Here is an 18,909-nt window from a genome sequence, read left to right as displayed (position 1 = left end):
AAGAGAAGACTCCCTGGGAAAGACCCTGATGTTGGGGAAGATGGAGGGCACAAGGAGAAGGGGACGAGAGAGGATGAGATGGTTGGACAGTGTTCTCGAAGCTACCAGCATGAGTTTGACCAAACTGCGGGAGGCAGTGGAAGACAGGAGTGCCTGGTGTGCTCTGGTCCATGGGGTCATGGCGTGCTCTGGTCCATGGGGACACGACTAAACGACTAAACAATAACAACAAGCTGCAAGAAAGAAAAGCTGCTGGCTCAGATGTATTTGGCTATTCAGCTCCCTTTTCTAAACTGCCATCAGGCCACCTTGCGCTGAATTTGATGGCTGAATCAAGGAATGGAAAGACCTCAGACTTGTTTACTTCCTGCAGCGTTAACAGTTTGCAATTCAGCCATCACGCTTCACCCAGGTCCTCAGGCATGGAAAAAGAGACCCAAAGAATTAATCGCACACCACATCTTAACTCACATCTTTTTTTAAAAAACAAAACAAAACAGTATTTCCCCCACTCAAATACTTTAATGGCCTCCTTCAATTAATCACCATTCTCACTAATCATGTAATGATAACTAGCGATAGTTTGAGGATTAAGGACTCAAAGGCAGGCAACCTATTATGTACATCATTAAGAAGAAAACACCACACGAAAAGTCAAGGCAGCAACGGATGGTCAGTGATTAAACATAGATCATGAATTGAAATTCACTGCAAACATTTGTGTTGTGCTTCCAGGTTATATTTTACAGCGCTAGTGATTGATTTAAGAGTCCAAGAGAAATACAAACTTTGGAAACACGTGTAAAATCTCTGCTCTTGCATACAATGTATTTCCTCATTGCTACAGGTTGTATGCAATTTATTTAATGCATCGTAATAATAATAATAATAATAATAATAATAATAATAATAATAATAATAATATATTTATACCCTGCCCATCTGGCTGGGTTTCCCAAGCCTCTCTGGGGAATTTGAGAATTGTAGCATTAGAAAACAGTACAGCTACCAAAGGAACATAATTTGAAGTAGTCTTGGCAGTACTTGATGATGATCTGGTTCAGGAGCCTTGGCTTGATGGTTGATCTGCTTGTTGTCCTTTCTCGGCATCCACCGACTGTTTCTCCTCCGGCTGTGACTCTGGGGCTGGTTCTCCACTTCTAGCCACTCTGAATCTACTCATGTGCACAGCCTCCTCGTAAATGGGGGGTGTCTCCATCCCAGCAGGGTAATGTATGGCTGGGAGAACACTGTGGGAATGAGCTACTGCAAGCATTCTTCTAGCAGCTGGACCAAACACCGAATGGAAGGCTGAAAACAAGGAGAACACACAACTCTTCAGGTTACTTCCAGGACCTTAAATATTAGGAATGAGCGAGGATAAGAATGACCCTAATGCTGTGATTGATTGATGGTCAAGGGGGTTTCCGCCAAAGGAATGCACACTGCAGAATGCACACAGAGTGCACACATAATTTATTGTCCAATATAACACAGAAGAGACGTAGTGGGAGAGGGCACTGGCACATGGCCCTGGGCGCTCATTTTTGAGGGGTTGCAATCAGGTGCCCCCACAACGGGCAAGGAGTCCTGGCAGCTGAGGGTTGTTTTTTATTTTTATTGACAATTTCAACATAACAAATTATCAAAACACATCATCTTCATTATTTCCCCCATTCCCCCCCACCTCCCCAACCACTGTACTCCAAACCTTTTACCTCTTCCATTATGTCCAGAATCAACCTTCAACAACAAGTGATATTCCAATTCTACTAACGATTTTAACTGTTTACAATGGTCTTTAACATAAGTTGTAAATTCTCCCCATTCCTTATTAAAATTTCGGTCTTCCTGATTTCTGACCTTTCTGGTCATTTTAGCCATTTCAGCATACAGTGGTACCTCGGGTTAAGAACTTAATTTGTTGTGGAGGTCTGGTCTTAATCTGAAACTGTTCTTAACCTGAGGTACCACTTTAGCCAATGGGGCCTTCCGCTGCCGCCGGAGCACGATTTTTGTTCTCATCCTGAAGCAAAGTTCTTAACCTGAGGTACTATTTCTGGGGTAGAGGAGTCTGTAACCTGAAGCGTCTGTAACCCGAGCTACCACTGTAGTCCGTTAACTTGATCTGCCATTCTTCTCTAGTAGGAACCTTTTATAGATTTTAAGCAGCTATCATGGGACTAGTATGGTTGCTCAACTCACAAGTGATGGTGCTTTGAAGAGTGCTGTCATGATCAAATGCGATGACTGTGACTTCATAGCGCTGGGAGTTGTCGTCTTCCCCGGCTGGGTGGCAGTGAAGGCAGCAGTACCTCACACAGACAGAGACGAGGCCGCAGAGGAAGAGGAGCCCAACCATCACAACCACAAGCCCAGAAGTGGGGGGAAAGAAGGGGAGAGTCAGAACCACTGCTGTTTATTGCTCATACTAAGTAGGAAAATGGGCATGGCCTATGGTTACCAGACATCCCCGTTTCCCGGGGACAGTCCCCGGATTGACAACTCTGTCCCTGGACAAAATCCGTCCCCGGAATATCCCCAGATTTCATTTAATGTCCCCGGATTTATATTTTAAGTGTTGTAGATTTATTCGTAGGGGATGAATGTTGCATGATTGGTTCAACGGCACAAGGCACATCATATGGGGACTTCCAGAGACACAAAATGGTGGGCGCCACGGCAGCGAGCAGCTCCTGAAGCCAGCCAGAGACAACTGTGCTACCGGGCTGGCTCTGGGCTGCTGAGACTGCCACTGCCGCCACCACTGCTGAGGGGGAACCGGGCACGCCCGGTGCGTCAACTGGGGGAACTGCTGACACACACACACACAACCCAAATCGAGCCAGGTGCAAGAGCACACGGCCAACTGCCCAGCAGTGCTCTGGGGCCAGGAAAACCCCGGAGCCGATGCAGGGAGAAGGAGGAAAGGAGAAGGCAGAGAGAGAAAAAGGATTATTTTTTAGAAAAAGTGTCCCCAGATTCTTTGAAAAAAATCTGGTAACCTTAGCATAGCCAGGCTTTATGTTGGGGGGTCAGGCTTCATGTTGGGGGGGGCAGAACCTCAGTTAGTTAAGTATTTTCATTGATTTACTTGATTTAGGGGGGAAGCTGCTCCCTGCCCCCCCCCGTTAAGCCCATGTGTAGTAACCCAAACATCATGAATCAAGCGATGAGCAGATCTCCCAGCACGCCATCCTTTTGTTCCAAAATAAGTCTGTTTGCCCCTTCTCGGGTTGGCAGCTTTGTCGGCGGCCCCCTGGGCCTCCTCTGTGAATCGTCCTATCGTCCTCCTGCCACCAAATTGGCCAATGGCGGAAAGAATTAGAGGGCGTTCTCCTGGGCGCGGGAAAAACTAGACAATAGCGAGGCTTGGCCCCATGCCCAGAGCAAGGATAAATTCCTGGCCTGCTGGGCATTTTGGCGTCTCTCTCGCTGTGATGGTGCACACTCACCATTTGAATGGCAATGCCCATCAACTTTTGAGGGGCTCAGCCCCCTCAAATACTTTGGAGTACATAGGAGTTGGGTCCTATGTCTGCAGTTTGTTCCAGAAGCAGAGCAATTCAATTTGTTCCTTCAGTCTACAGTCGTACCTTGGAAGTCAAACGGAATCTGTTCCGGAAGTCCATTCAACTTCCAAAACATTTGGAAACCAAAGCACAGCTTTTGATTGGCTGCAGGAAGCCCCTGCAGCCAATCAGAAGCTCCATTAAATGATTGGCTTCCTAAAGAACGTTTAGGAACGTTTAGTGGAACGTTTAGGAACGTTTAGTGGAACACTCACTTCTGGGTTTTGATCATTTAGGAGCCGATTTGTTTGAAATCCAGGGCGTTTGAGATCCAAGGTACGACTAGATTTGCCTTCCCTGCCCCACTCCCCCTGCCCCACATCTAGAATGACAAAACACTACCCAAAGGCACTCTTGAACTTTGTTTCTGTGTGGTGTTTTATCAATGCACACGTGCAGATCTGGTAACTGAGAAGAAAAAATATATGAACTACTGTTGGAACCTACTGTAAACCACATGTGCACGTTGGTCTTGCGGAATTTAGAAGCAGGACATCAAAAAATGAAGAATTTCTAATTTACCAATACAATGGTATTTTGGTAGTCAAATGCCTTAGTTGTCGAACAACTCAACTCCCGAATGTCACAAAGTGAGTGTTCCGGTTTGTGAACGTTTTTTGGAAGCCAAACATCTGATGATGCTTCTGCAGCTTCCGATTGGCTGCAGGAAGCTCCTGCAGCCAATCAGAATTTGCACCTTGGTTTTTGAACCATTTTGGGGGTCAAACAGACTCCTGGAACAGATTAAATTCAAGAACCAAGGTACGACTGTATCATTTTGGAAGGACACTGGATGCAAGGGGACACTTCCTCCTCATCTAGTCCCTATATTAGGGCTGCTGGCTGAGGTAGTAGACCTGAATGTGCACCATAGCATTGTAATCTGCAGGCTTAACAGGAATCACACGTCCTCTGCATTAACAATCCATCTATGTAGAAAACTAGTACAATGATATTATTATGGCTAGTCATCTCTCTGTAATGGTAGTTTTCTATGCTGGGGTATGTTAATATTTTAAACAGAGGTGTTCTAGCCCTATTCAAAGTGGATCTTTTTGAAATTAATGGTCATTTAGGCCCATTAGTTTCAGTGGCTCTACTCTGAGCAGAAATCAGTGGCTCTACTCTGAGCAGAAATCAGTTGGATACAAGCCCCAACCTGCAGATTGATGTGGCCCAGCCCTAGCACAGGTTTGGGTCTTCAGTGAAAATTAGCCTTCAATGGAAACAGCACTCAGCACTGCACAGAAACCCCAGGCTGTCACAATGCACATTCCAGGACAGCGTGCAGCTGGTGGCATCATTCATCAACACAAACATCACACAACTGACACAGTTACAACATGTTTTTCCCCAAAAAAGAAACTTACCAGATGTACCAGAGATGGACCCAGTTTTGGCTTGAGCAGCTTTGGGGAGAACTGGCGATTCAAGAAAATGTTAATATCATAGAAATAAAAGCCAGGTTTGCACATCCATGAACACCCCTATTTCCCTTTGCTTGGTTACTCGAGATTTGTTAAGTAGCATCTGTGCATTTAAAGTGATCAGAGGAGACAAGACTGTTTGATCAATGCTTAACATTCATCTGTTTCATGGTACTAATTGAGGCAGTAATTGATGCAAAAGGGGCCCAAACCAAGTACTGAGTACATATGCATGCTTCTACTTCTCAGAGGTCCAATATTGCTCAATTTGCAGTCCTTGTTTTGCTGATTTCATTGAATATTCTAATTTACTGAGATTGCTAATTTGGGGTTTTCATCAGCTGTACGCCATGATCATCACAATTATAACAAATAAAGGCTTGACATATCTCGCTTTGCATGTCATGAGTCTATCTCATATATTAGTTTCACCTTTTAAGTTGAATTACTGAAATAAATGAACTTTTCCACATTATTCTAATTTTCTGAGTTTCACCTGTATTTAACTGAAGACCACCTTGGGAGAAAGGCAGGATACAAATATATTAGATTAAATCAATAAATGATTTGGTTTTGTAATCTGCACAGTTACTTCAAACATCTTAAGCCTCAGCCATCTCTAATACTTCTTTTCTTTGAACATCCCAAGTGCAGAGAAACACAGTAAATTTACTGGGTGATAACAGAGGGCTGACAATGAGATGCTTGTTTGAAAGAAGGCGGGCAATATAAGCTTTTAAAGTGAGACTGTTCCTTTCAAGACTACGTTCAGCTGGTTCCAAGTAGCTCAGAACTCCTCTTCTGCACACAAAATTTCCCCAGCGCTCACTGACATTATTTAAGGATCTCTCTAAACCTGGCCCTAAGAGGCAAAGAAGTCTAGTGCCCTTCAAAAGTGGTGACTCTGTGCATCAAGCATGGATTCACGTTTGAAGCATGTGGTCCAGGACTCACCTTAAGACTGATTCCCAGACATTACAAATCCACAATGACAAAACGCTTAGTGGAAGAGTGAGTCAAATTTTCCAAAAATTGGGCAACATCTGAACACATTTCCATGAAAAATTGTTAAACTAGGCTATGGTAACTGGCCCTTTAGGAGAAATTGACACTAGCACAAGAACATAGGGAAACCCACACCAACAAGTTCAAAGTGACCCAGTACAATATCCCTTTCCCTGCCTTGTTCATAGCTGTCAACGTTTCCCTTTTTTAAAAGGGAAATTCCATTATTCCGAATAGGATTCCTCGCAAGAAAAGGGAAAAGTTGACAGCTATGGCCTTGTTACTGAAGGGGATTCTGATAGGTGGCCCCCAAGTCCCCCTCTTATTTTGGATGTTCGAAGTTGGATGCCAAGTTCCCCAAAATTTCTTGGGCGTCTGTAACTTCTTTAAAATGGCTGTTGCAGCCCCCTGCACAATGAAACCAGTTAGGAAATGATGGAGTTTGTATCATTACTAAATACACTTTCTCGAGGACCCAAGCTTTCCTTACAGGGGTCAGCAAACTTTTCCAGCAGGGGGCCGGTCCACTGTCCCTCAGACCTTGTGGGGGACCGGACAATATTGGGGGGGGGTGATAAACAAATTCCTATGCCCCACAAATAACCCAGAGCTGCATTTTAAATAAAAGGAAACATTCTACTCATGTAAAAACACTCTGATTCCTGGACCATCCGCGGGCCGGATTGAGAAGGCGATTGGGCTGGATGCGGCCCCCGGACCTTCGTTTGCCTACCCATGATGGAGGCCATTGCCAAAGCGTTTGTGTCTCCCCCTCCCTCAATCTTCCACCTGAAAACTGAGGCAAAATTTCACTTAATTTCACTCAAAATTTCAATCAACTTCAAGAAGCGGTTAATTCCATGAACATACTCACTGGTCAGTGCCTGAACAGCTCTCCTGCAGTGTCACCTGAGGAACCTTCAAGAGATGAAAAAGTCAAAGTGGCTTTTATTCTTTCCTCTACATCCATTCCATTTTTAAATCATAGAATTGGAAGGGACTCTGAGGGTCATCTAATCAAACCTGAATATGGAGCCGGGACATATAGGGATCAAACCTGCAACCCTGGTGTTATCAGCACCACATTCTAACCAACTGAGCTATCTTTGCCCTCTTCCTCAAGGGATAAAATATTAATTTTTGTTCTACACCCCAGCCAGCTATTTCATTCTTCTATCTCTCTCCACTGCATGACTTAGAGATGCTTTCTACATTTTACAATACAGAACCCTATCTGAATTCTAATTCTCTGCTGGCTTTCCTTTCTGGCCAAACCAAAATCCAAGGTGCCTTACCTGAGACAGACATGTCAGAGCAGAGATGGTCACAACTCGGCTCGTCTTCCCCATCAGTGAATCTTCTGTTGCTTAGTCTTCTGTCGTCCAAAGCAGGGACCTCCTTGCAACCTCACGTTCATCATGCGCCATCTTCAAGCCAGCATAAGAGACATTGAAATTGCCTGGGGGCGCCACATCTCACAGCTTTTATTCTTTATACTTTTGCCCCCATCACGTAGCCTTTCTTAGAAATTCACACTTCCTCTCTTTTAGCTCTGATCGATCTTCTGTATGGACACACACAGAAATATAGGCAAATTGTACATGCATAATCTCAGTAGCATATACCTCAGAAAGTCAAAGAAAGCTGAGGAGAGTCTTGTCCTGGTGCCCTGTGAAAAGTGCCCCTGTATCACTCTGTATAGGGACGCGGGTGGTGCTGTGGGTTAAACCACAGAGCCTAGGACTTGCCGATCAGAAGGTCGGCGGTTCTAATCCCCGCAATGGGGTGAGCTCCCGTTGCTTGGTCCCAGCTCCTGCCAACCTAGCAGTTTGAAAACATGTCAAAGTGCAAGTAGATAAATAGGTATCACTCTGGTGGGAAGATAAACGGCATTTCCATGCGCTGCTCTGGTTCGCCAGAAGTGGCTTAGTCCTGCTGGCCACATGACCCGGAAGCTGTACGCCAGCTCCCTCGGCCAATAAAGCGAGGTGAGCGCCGCAACCCCAGAGTCGGCCACGACTGGACCTAATGGTCAGGGGTCCCTTTACCTTTATCACTCTGTAGTGTTACCTGTCCCCTTGCCTTCACCACCCCAACCCCCAGAACCTAGTTCAGGATGAAGCAACTGACCTTCTGCTTTACCTAGGTTGAGAGGTCTGTTCCTCTGCCTCCTGCATCTATGTCCTTATCGCTTTGCAATGAACAAGAAGGGATACTTGAAAAACGACGGAAAAAGCATTTCCCAGTATTCCACCCATGCGTTCCACTAATCCCCCATGGCCTCCTTTGCTCCAAAGTTTCAATAAAGCACCAAAGGTATAAACATTAATCTGTAGCAAATGATTGCCACTTCCCTGTTTAGACCCACATGCTTTCCACGCTTTTTACTTTAGTGGCGTTTGGCTTTTTTCTCTCAATTCTCCCTCAAGCGGTTACATTAAACAGTCTCTTAATGGCCTGTTTCCCCCTTGTATAATAACCACTATTACATTCCTGCATGTTCCGCATATAAATACATGAGCTGAGCATGCAGATTTGTATATAGCAGTAGGGGAGAAATGGTAAACATTTCCGAAGAATCCATAATTCAAATTTCAGTCGGTCATAACACAATTGGTTTTTGCGCTTAATAATCCTTCTGCTCTGGGGCTGTATTGCATCTGAAAAAGTCTGGCAGGTATTTTACCCTCTGCTACAACCGTGACAACAATTAAGCTGGTGAATCATTACTCTGGCATAATTTTCTGAGGCAGTGAGCAGAACCGATGGATTTAAAAATAAATAAATAGAAGTCACGCAACTAGAATTTAAACAGGCATGTCAGGTGTATATGCTCCAAGGAGAACAGCATGCATATAAAAGTGCAGAAATACAGACAGCAGCATGTTGACACGGATGCTGGATCCAGAAACTGACTCTCTTTGGTACTGGTTCAGGAGCACCTGAACCCCAAACAGAACTGAATATTTTCCCCTAAATATTTTGCCCTTCAAGGTCAAGGTCCTGAGTGGAATACTGAGAAATACTTTTCCATTCATTTTTCAAGCACCACCACTTCTTCGCTGCAAAGCCATAAGCACATAAATGCAGAAGGGGATCTTTGCAAAAACCCCATCTGGAAGGGCCCTATATCTAATAGTCTAATGGGCAAATAAAAATTATAAGGTTTTTGTAATGGGTATGGGGTTGCTCGTGCGTAAGTTGCCGTCTCTCCTGGCTATGTTGCCTTGTTAAACCTTTCTGTCTGGACAGCCCTTCAATTCGTGGCTGCCTCAGTCGCTAGCAGAATCCGTCAGTGGGCATTTCTTAAACCTCTTCCAACATAAAAGTTGTTTGACTCCCAGTCTCCTCCTACTCTCTCTGCGCAGGGAGGGCGTGGGTAGCGGAGGACCCGTGCTCTCCCTGCTGGTGTCCAGTGAAGAGTCCTGGAGCCCTCTCGCGATTCCCCCATCTGCCCCCCTTTATCCCTGGTGTAACGTTGATTTGCTTCCCCCTCTGCTGAACTGCCTCTCTCCCTGCTTGGCCCTTCTCCAGCATCATTTGAGAGCCTTCCCTCCGACTCAGGCTCCGATGTCAGTTCCCTGACAGTTTTTTTCCATATGTTGCTCTGCAGGTTTAAATTATATAAATATTAATGCTAAGATAAATTTATGCTGTAAAAATGGCAAAGCTCCGTTTTGCATGTGCTGTATATGTGTCAGCCAACAATTTTCAAAAAGCAATTGTCAGAACAGGCAAACTAATTCTGCACAGTGGTACCTCGGGTTAAGAACATAATTCGTTCTGGAGGTCCGTTCTTAACCTGGAATTGTTCTTAACCTGAGGTACCACTTTAGTTAATGGGGCCTCCCACTGCCGCTGCACCGCAGCCACGAGATTTCTGTTCTCATCCTGAAGCAAAGTTCTTAACCCGAGGTACTATTTCTGGGTTAGTGGAGTCTGTAACCTGAAGCGTCTGTAACCTAAAGCGAATGTAACCTGAGGTACCACTGTATTTGTTTGCTCCGAAGGTCTCCTCACTGAATTCAACCTTTTTTTAAAAAGATATTTATTAAAAGTTTTTAAGATATAACAAGAAAAAAGAAAAATAAACATACAAAATAAAAAACAGTTAAAAACACACATTAATTTTCAATAACATAACTTCCATACACTTATTTCCTCGGACCTCCTCATACCTCCCTTCTTTGTATTCCAGTTCGATTGTTAGTTCAGCAAATCCTTACCATTAAACTTTTACCCATTTGTGAAACCTCTTTTTTTTCATATCTCTTTTTTTTTTTTTTAATACATTTTTATTGAAGTTATACACGGAAAACAGACATATATGAAAATACAGAGAAAAAATTACAAAAGAAAAAAGAAAGAAAAAAGAAAAACCACACATCCGAAAAAAGAAAAACACACAATCTGAACTTCCCTCCATCCTTTTGATAAGTATCAAATATCTCCTTCCATTACGTATTTGATTTTCAATCTATAGTCTTAAATTCACTCGCTGGTCGTATTGTTCTAACCCCGTCAATTCACTTTAAGCATTTATTCCAATATATTTCCAAAATTTACTCCAATTTTTCAGAAATTTCTGTTCATCCTGGTCTCTTATTTTACCTGTTAGTTTGTCAAGCTCAGCATAGTTTACCATTCTAATCTGCCAGTCCTTTATGTTGGGGATGGATTCCACTTTCCAATATTGTGCCAACATAATTCTCGCTGCTGTGGTGGCGTAGAGGAATATCGTCCTATCTTCCTTTTTAATTTCTTTATCCATCATTCCCAACAGGAAGGCTTCAGGCCTCTTGGGAAAGGTATACTTAAATATTTTTTTAAGTTCATTATAAATTAATTCCCAAAAGCCTTTCACCTTTTTACATGTCCACCATAAATGATATAGGTCACCCTCCACCTCGCCACATTTCCAGCATCTCTTATCCTTTAATCTATACATTTTGGCCAATTTCACAGGGGTGTGGTACCATCTATATAGCATCTTCCAGATATTTTCTCTCAATGCCATACATGCTGTAAACTTTATGTTACAATTCCAAACTTCTATCCACCTTTCAAAATCAATATTATAACCAAAGTCAATTGCCCATTTAATCATTGCCTCCTTCACCTCCTCATCTTTGGTGTACCACTCTAGTAATATATCATAAATTCTGGACAGGGTTTTATTATTGCCTTCTATTACTTCTATATTAAATTTTGATTTTTTATCATCAAAACCCGCCTTCCTCTTATCCTCTTTTAACAAATCATTCACCTGGTGGTATTGCAGCCAACCAGTGAATAATTTTTTTATTTCTTCATAAGGTCTGAGTTTGGGCCCTTGGTCAGTTTTTCTTAACATTTCATCATAGGTGGCGTTTATCTCCTCCATATTTATTTTCTTAATCGTTAAGGCCTCTATTGGTGAAATCCACCATGGGGTTTTTCTTTCAAGGAGGTTTTTGTTCCTTTCCCATGCTTGATATAATGGTCCCCTAAAAATATGGTCTAAGAAACTCTTGTGAACTCTCACTTTCCCATACCAAAGGTACGAATGCCATCCGTACCAATTATTAAAGCCTTCCAGGTCCAGTAGCTCTTTATTCTCCAGTTTTATCCAATCTTTTACCCAATATATACAAGCCGCTTCATAGTATAAGCTTAGGTCCGGGAGAGAAAAACCCCCTCTTTCTTTTTTGTCTATCAAAATTTTCATTTTTATCCGTGGCCTTTTCCCCTGCCAAATATACTTTGCCAAGGCTCTCTGCCACTCTTTACATTGTTTTAGACCTTTAAGTATGGGGATGGTTTGGAATAAAAATAACATTCTAGGCAGAATGTTCATTTTAACAACAGCTATCCTCCCCAAAAAGGAGAGTTTCATCCTCCCCCAAATTTCCATGTCTTTCTTTATACTCCTCCAGGTGGCATCGTAATTATCCTTGTATAGATTTATGTTCTTGGCTGTAACCCAGATCCCAAGATATTTCACTTTCTTAGCTACCGCAATTTTGGTCTTTCTTTCTAGATCTATCACTTCTTCCTTTGTTACATTTTTAACTAACATTTTGGTTTTGGTTTTATTTACCTTAAGTCCTGCCACGGCTCCAAATTCATCAATTTTTTGTAAAGCTTCTTTTACGCTGTTTTTTGGATCTTCTAAGGTTAGTACGATGTCATCTGCGAAGGCCTTGATTTTGTATTCCCTCTTTCCTACCCTGACTCCTGTGACTTCTGTTGCCCCCCTCAGTCTCTCGTTTAATATTTCTAATACTATTATAAACAATAGAGGGGACAGGGGGCAGCCTTGTCTAGTTCCTTTATATATACTAAAATATTCTGTTGTGGTGTTGTTTATTACCAATTTTGCCTTCTGTTCCTTATATATAGCTTCTATGCCTTTTCTAAATTTCTCTCCCATTCCCATCATTTCCAAACTTTTCTTCAAGAAATCCCACGAGATGTTATCAAACGCTTTCTCAGCATCTATGAATACCAAGGCCGCTTGTCTATCTATGCTCATATCCAAATATTCAATAATGTCTATCAAGTTCCTTACATTGTCCCTTAATTGTCTCCCTGGGAGGAAGCCCGTTTGATCTTTATGTATTCTGTTGTTCAAAACCTTTTTTAGTCTTTCTGCCGTTATATCTGCAAATAGCTTATAATCATTATTTAGTAGTGAAATTGGCCTATATCTCTTAAAGCATTACAGCTGGAAACCGCTTAGTTTCTATCCAACATCCTTCCAACATTCATTAATTTTACAATGTTTCTGTAAGTAGTCTTTGAATTTCTTCCAGTCTTCTTTCACCGACTTTTCTTCCTGGTCTCGGATTCTGCCAGTCATCTCTGCCAATTCCATGTAGTCAATCACCTTCATCTGCCATTCTTCCAGAGTGGGTAGATCTTGTGTCTTCCAATACTTTTCAATAAGTATTCTTGCTGCTGTTGTTGCATACATAAAAAAAGTTCTGTCCTTCTTTGGCACCAATTGGCCAACAATGCCCAGGAGAAAGGCCTCTGGTTTCTTCAGGAAGGTATATTTAAATACCTTTTTCAGTTCATTATATATCATTTCCCAGAAAGCCTTAATCTTTGGGCACGTCCACCAAAGGTGAAAGAATGTACCTTCCGTTTCTTTACATTTCCAACATTTGTTATTGGGCAAATGATAAATTTTTGCAAGCTTGACTGGGGTCATGTACCACCTGTATATCATTTTCATAATATTCTCTCTTAAGGCATTACATGCCGTAAACTTCATACCTGTGGTCCATAACTGTTCCCAGTCAGCAAACATAATATTATGTCCAACATCCTGTGCCCATTTAATCATAACAGATTTCACCGTTTCATCCTGAGTATTCCATTTCAACAGCAAGTTATACATTCTTGACAAATTCTTAGTTTTGGGTTCTAACAGTTCTGTTTCTAATTTTGACTTTTCAACCTGGAAGCCAATTTTCTTATCCAAATTATATGTCTCCATTATCTGATAATAATGAAGCCAGTCTCTCACTTTGGTTTTTAATTTCTCAAAACTCTGCAATTTCAATCTATCTCCGTCTTGTCCCAAAATTTCCCAGTTTGTCGGCCATTTGGCCTCCATACTCACTGAATTCAACCTAAAGAGATGGGAGAATTAAGGAAAAGGAACGTATGCCATACTAATTGTTCTTTGAGAAAGCCAAAGAGCAGAAATTAGGTCCATTCCACATCAATTTCTGAAAAATAACAGACATATTTTCACATGATTCCCTGTTTAAAAGTAGTCTTTACTGGGGAGAAGCAAGAGCAGAAGAAGCCACCTCCACAAAGATAAGCAGAAATGTTGAGTTTTTCCAGCATACCCAACTGCCCCCAGCCCAAATATACAGTACATGATGATGATGATGATGATGATGATGATGATGATGATGATTTTATTATTTGTACCCTGCCTATGTGGCTGGGTTGCCCCAGCCACTCTGGGCGGCTTCCAGCATACAATAAAACATTAAAACATTATATAAAACATAATAAAACATTAAACATTAAAAAAACTTCCTGAAACAGGACTGCCTTCAGATGTATTCTAAACGTCGCATAGTGACTTATCTCACTGACATCAAGAAGATTTTACAACACAAAGAACAATCTTGATGCCTTGGTTAAGTTCCAGCACTTAATGACTCTGCATGAATGTTTAGTCATGAAATTGGGGTTAAGATTTGGGAAGAAACAAGAGTAATCTTTTGAAACATGTCTTTTGTTCTAGAGCTTCCTTTATGAGACAATCCCCTTTCAAACCAATATATTTCCCAGCATTTTAAAAGGTAAAGGTAAAGGCACCCCTGACCATTAGGTCCAGTCGCGGACAACTCTGGGGTTGCGGCGCTCATCTCGCTTTATTGGCCGAGGGAGCCGGCGTACAGCTTCTGGGTCATGTGGCCAGCATGACTAAGCCGCTTCTGGCGAACCAGAGCAGCGCACGGAAACGCCGTTTACCTTCCTGTGGGAGTGGTACCTATTAATCTACTTGCACTTTGACATGTTTTCGAACTGCTAGGTTGGCAGGAGCTGGGACTGAGCAAGGAGAGCTCACCCCGTTGCTCAGATTCACTCAAAACGACCACAGTGCCACCCGCGCCTTTCCAGCATTTTACTAAACAGATAATCAAAGTTATAACTACTAAATCTAGCCCACCATTTTCCAAACGAATATTCCATATCTAGATGAGTGGAAAGATTATGCTGCAGTACTATCAGAGATCTGCTTTCTCCAGAATGTTATACAAAATTTGTTGTATCTGATGATTCCTCTTCAAGGTGAAAACTTGTATTTCCTTCTAGAGTCTCAGATTTGTTGGGTGCAGCAGGGGCTTTTCCAGCATTTTACTAAACAGAAAATCAAAGTTGTAACTACTAAATCAAGCCCACCATTTTCCAAATGAATATTCTATATCCAGATGAGTAAAAAGATAAGGAACAGCCGCAGAACTATCAGAGATATTCTTTGTCCAGAGAGTTATACAAAATTTGTTGTGTTTCATGATTCCAAGGTGACAACTATTTCTCTCTGGATTTTCACATTCTTTGGGTGCAGGAGCTTTTGCCAAGCGATTTCTTAAGCGCTATTTGGACATCTTTGTTTCTCAGGCTGTACACCAAGGGGTTCAACAAGGGAGTCACCATTGTGTAAGAGACAGAAATAAAAGTGTCCTCATCTAGTGTGTATCTGGATTTGGGCCTTAAATAGATAATGGAAGCACAACCAAAGTGCACTACGACCACAATAAGATGGGAGGCACAAGTGGAAAAGGCTTTCCGCTTCCCAGCCGTTGTGGGGATTTTCAAGACAGTGTTAACAATTAAAAAGTATGAGAGAAGGATGAACAGGAATGAGCAAAATACAACCAAAACACAAATAATGAAAATGACGATTTCCCCGATGTAGTTTCGGCCACAGGCTAATTCAAGCAAGGGTGCTAAATCGCAAAAGAAGTGCTTAAGTTTATTTGGTCCACAGAAAGGCAAAGTAAATATGATTATAGTCTCTGAGGTGGAAAAAAGAAATCCAGTTGTTGCTGAACAAGCCACCAGCTTGGTGCAGAGTCTTTGATTCATCAGAATCTGATAATGTAAAGGTTTGCATATGGAGACATATCGGTCATACCCCATCACTGCTAGAAGCATACAATTTGTGCACCCAAAGCCCAGGAAAATGCACATTTGAGTAGCACAGCCAATGAAGGAAATGGTCTTCTTTTCTCTTAGAAGATTTGCAAGCATATTGGGGATAATAACAAGTGAATAGCAGATTTCTGAGAAGGAGAGGATGGAGAGGAAGAAGTACATGGGGATATGGAGGCTGCGGTCAAGCCGTATCGCAGTGATGATGATTATATTTGCCATCAAAGTAACCAGGTAAATTAGAGAGAACACCAGAAACAACGGAATCTGCAGGTCTGGGAAATTGGAAAACCCAGCAAGGATAAATTCTGTCACCACTGTTTGATTTTCTCTTCCCATTGATGCAGCATCTGAAAATAAACTTTAAAAGCGTTACAGATTGCAACAGTGCTCGTCAGCTGATGTTTTATACAAAAATACTGGGGGGAAATGCTTGTTCATAAAATTATTTTTTATTTTTTGTTATTTACGTAGTAAATTTACGTACTGCCCTTCAAGTGAATATCACAAGCCAGTTTACAACATAAAAACACAAAATGCATAACGTGACTATAAAAATGCAATAACAATAATAACTTACAAGGAAGCAGGTTGGATGTTGAGCTCTTCCAAGTGACAGCAGTTTGCCACAATATCCTTTTTATGTTTTTATTTAGCATGGAACGATGTAAACACTTAGAAATCCCACCTGATATTATCTCCACGGTGTTTCAAAACGTAAAATAATCAACCATCTTATTATCAGTGGGAGTTGTTAAAATCTACAAGTAATGTAAAAATACATGTAATTTCATTGGGTGTATTCCCCCCCCCCCTAAAACTGTTGACTTAATCTATATCGATACATTTTAGTATGTCTACTTGAGTTCCAATTTTTATTTTATCATGATGAATATTACAGTTTGTTCCGGTCTTTCTGATTAAGTGGTTTGCGAATATTGTTTAATAAATAAAACAGCTGGGTTAGCTGCATCAAAGTGACCTCCTCCGGATACAAGTGTGGGCAGTGTGTATGGAGGTACATGTCATGTGACAAAGACACATGACAGCAGAAGCAGCAAAGCAGGCTGGGAAGTGCTGGGACTGCACAGTCATTTGGGTCTACTAAAGTTATTCAGGCCCAACTGCCAACTGTTGAGTCACCCTGACATGTGACTTAGTAGCCACTTTATCTTTTGTGTTCTCTGTAAGATGTGAGAGTCTGTCTGCTTCAGCTATGAACAGTGTTGAATAGTGGGTAGACATAGCAGACGACGCAGCGATTTCTCCAAAGCAGCTCTTTATTTGTAAGCTGGAACAGAACTGAACTGAAGGGTTCAACCAGCCTGCTTATATAGAGCTCCACTAGAACGCAACAGTAACCATTTTCTGTAACTATCCAATCACTGAACGTCACTTTCGATCCCTTATTTGCATATGTGGACCTGAACTATCTACAGTATCCCCCTGCTGGCCCAGGGTGAGAACTTCAGTACATAACAAATATTATGTGTTTTATTTTAATTATCTCATATTTATCCGCATTTGATAACTTTTTTTCAGCGGGGGTGGAGCAGTAATGGGAAGTTGAGGGACCTGCACAGTTCCTTGGGGCTGTCGTTTTCATTTCGCGTGAAGGATCTCAGAGGCTCCTCTGAAATTTAATTGATTTCCCCCTCATCTGAAAATCTCAGGGCATAAAAATACAAGATAGAAACACAAAATACAGAAAAAAACATAAACAAACAAAAAACACACACCCCTCTCCCACAAACACATTTAAAAGAATATAAGATGTTACTTCAGCCCAAGGCCTCAGTTGACAAGGAACATTTTTGCTTGGTACCTATAGGTAGTATAATGTAGGCACCAGGCGAACCTCACTTGGGAGAATAAAGCCCCTTTTATAAAAAAAATCCTCCTCCTCATTCTTGGTGCCCGCTTGTGGACCCAGAAACATGTCACCTCTTCCTTCAGCCCTTTTCTTGGAACTGCAGGCAGAGCACTGGAAGAAAAAGGGAGAGGGGGTAATGTCTTCTCCTCTGAATCTCTCTCTGTGTGTATGTGTGTTGGGGGGCAGGCAGGGGGCAGAGAGAGTTAAAGGCCAAAGGCCTGGTTATAGAAGAAACCTTATTGCCTGGTGCCTAAAAATATATGATGGTAGTCCCAGTGCAACTATAGAACTGTGAAGCCTATTCTATGTGTGGTAAATTTGTGAAAGAGTTCTGCATCTTGCCAGGGAGATTGAGAATCTTAAGTTCCTCCTATGCTTTTATCCATTTTTTGTTTTAGATCACTTTTTCAGATTCGTTGCTTTTTTTAACATTTCAGTTTAATATTAGTTAAATAAGGGGCTATATTTCCTTTTCAAGGGGGATTCAGCATCATAAGTTGGTTTGTGGTGTCGTTTATCTGGGTCTGAGGTAACTTCTGTTTCTGCTTGTCTTACTTTTGTATTGTTAAACTTTGGCTGTATCCATGCTACACATTTAAAGTTCTGTGGTACCATTTTGAATGGTGGGGTTGGGGCTCCCTCAGGGTGAAATCCCCAGCTCTCATTCCCCACCCCAGGGTGTGGGGGGCATCATTCAAAGCCACCATAGCCTCATACTCCTTCCAGTATTGGAGGCAGCCTAGCTTACCTCAGAGGGTTATTGCCAGGATAATTTGGACAGGGATAGCGCATCATGTATACCACCTTGAGTTCCTTGGAGGAAAGGTGGGGTGTTCATGTAAAAATAAAGCACCAAGGAAGACCCCCTGAGAGTACAAATGTGGTTTTTGAAAGCTGCCTAGAGGTGGTGAGTTAGCCAGGTGGAGAGAGAAGTCCCCACCCTAAAATGAAAAGGCAAGAACTTTCAAACCACTGGAACAGATAATACACAATGACTAAATGAGGAAGAGCCAGCCAACACCTTGGGGAGACAGGCGAGTTTTTATGAGGTGTTGGAAACTGGATCACAGTCAGGGCCCATTTTTTTTTCTTCAATTCCCATAGGGATGTGAGGCAGGGGGTGTTTGGGGGAAACTATAAAGGAAGCCCAGATCCAGAAGCCCAGATCCAGATGCCCTGGGGCAGGGCAGGTGCTTGGAAGTTGGATGAGGATACCAAGTGTTGACATGGGCCTGAGATGGAGAGAGAGAGAGAGAGAGACCCCAGTCCATTGGGCAACGCCTTGGCCAGTATCTGACTTCACAATGGGCTGCAGAATGTTTTGTTTCCCAGGAAACTGTCAGGATTCCAGCCGAGGTCACAGGTA

At 42.2% G+C, this 18,909-nt stretch overlaps 2 protein-coding genes across 5 annotated transcripts; both read right to left on the bottom strand.

Moving 5' to 3' along the window:
- Positions 1 to 205: 205 nt before the first annotated feature.
- TMEM52B (transmembrane protein 52B) lies at positions 206 to 8,746 on the bottom strand. 3 transcript variants are annotated; one of them, XM_082205265.1, is made up of 6 exons: positions 8,053 to 8,746; positions 7,300 to 7,688; positions 6,879 to 6,922; positions 4,944 to 4,993; positions 2,206 to 2,376; positions 206 to 1,311 (listed from the first exon to the last, which is right to left on the bottom strand). In XM_082205265.1, the coding sequence occupies exons 2-6, from the start codon at positions 7,351 to 7,353 to the stop codon at positions 1,061 to 1,063; spliced, it is 570 nt and encodes a 189-aa protein (XP_082061391.1). In that variant the 5' UTR covers positions 7,354 to 7,688; positions 8,053 to 8,746; the 3' UTR covers positions 206 to 1,060. The 3 variants fall into 3 exon arrangements, with proteins under 3 accessions (XP_082061391.1, XP_082061392.1, XP_082061393.1); XM_082205266.1 differs by having other exon boundaries at positions 7,300 to 7,431; positions 8,135 to 8,746; XM_082205267.1 differs by having other exon boundaries at positions 7,300 to 7,431; positions 8,147 to 8,746.
- A 5,236-nt stretch (positions 8,747 to 13,982) lies between these two features.
- Positions 13,983 to 18,675, bottom strand: LOC309521956 (olfactory receptor 10T2-like). Of its 2 annotated transcripts, none has more exons than XM_082205125.1 (2): positions 17,451 to 18,675; positions 13,983 to 16,031 (listed from the first exon to the last, which is right to left on the bottom strand). In XM_082205125.1, the coding sequence occupies exon 2, from the start codon at positions 16,007 to 16,009 to the stop codon at positions 15,065 to 15,067; it is 945 nt and encodes a 314-aa protein (XP_082061251.1). In that variant the 5' UTR covers positions 16,010 to 16,031; positions 17,451 to 18,675; the 3' UTR covers positions 13,983 to 15,064. The 2 variants fall into 2 exon arrangements, with proteins under 2 accessions (XP_082061251.1, XP_082061250.1); XM_082205124.1 differs by lacking the exon at positions 17,451 to 18,675 and adding an exon at positions 16,251 to 16,953 and having other exon boundaries at positions 13,983 to 16,020.
- Positions 18,676 to 18,909: the final 234 nt, after the last annotated feature.

This window comes from Podarcis vaucheri, assembly GCF_965113315.1.
Source record: "Podarcis vaucheri genome assembly, chromosome: 17".
NCBI classification, from domain to species: Eukaryota; Metazoa; Chordata; class Lepidosauria; order Squamata; family Lacertidae; genus Podarcis; species Podarcis vaucheri.
This window is presented reverse-complemented; position numbering and strand designations above follow the sequence as displayed.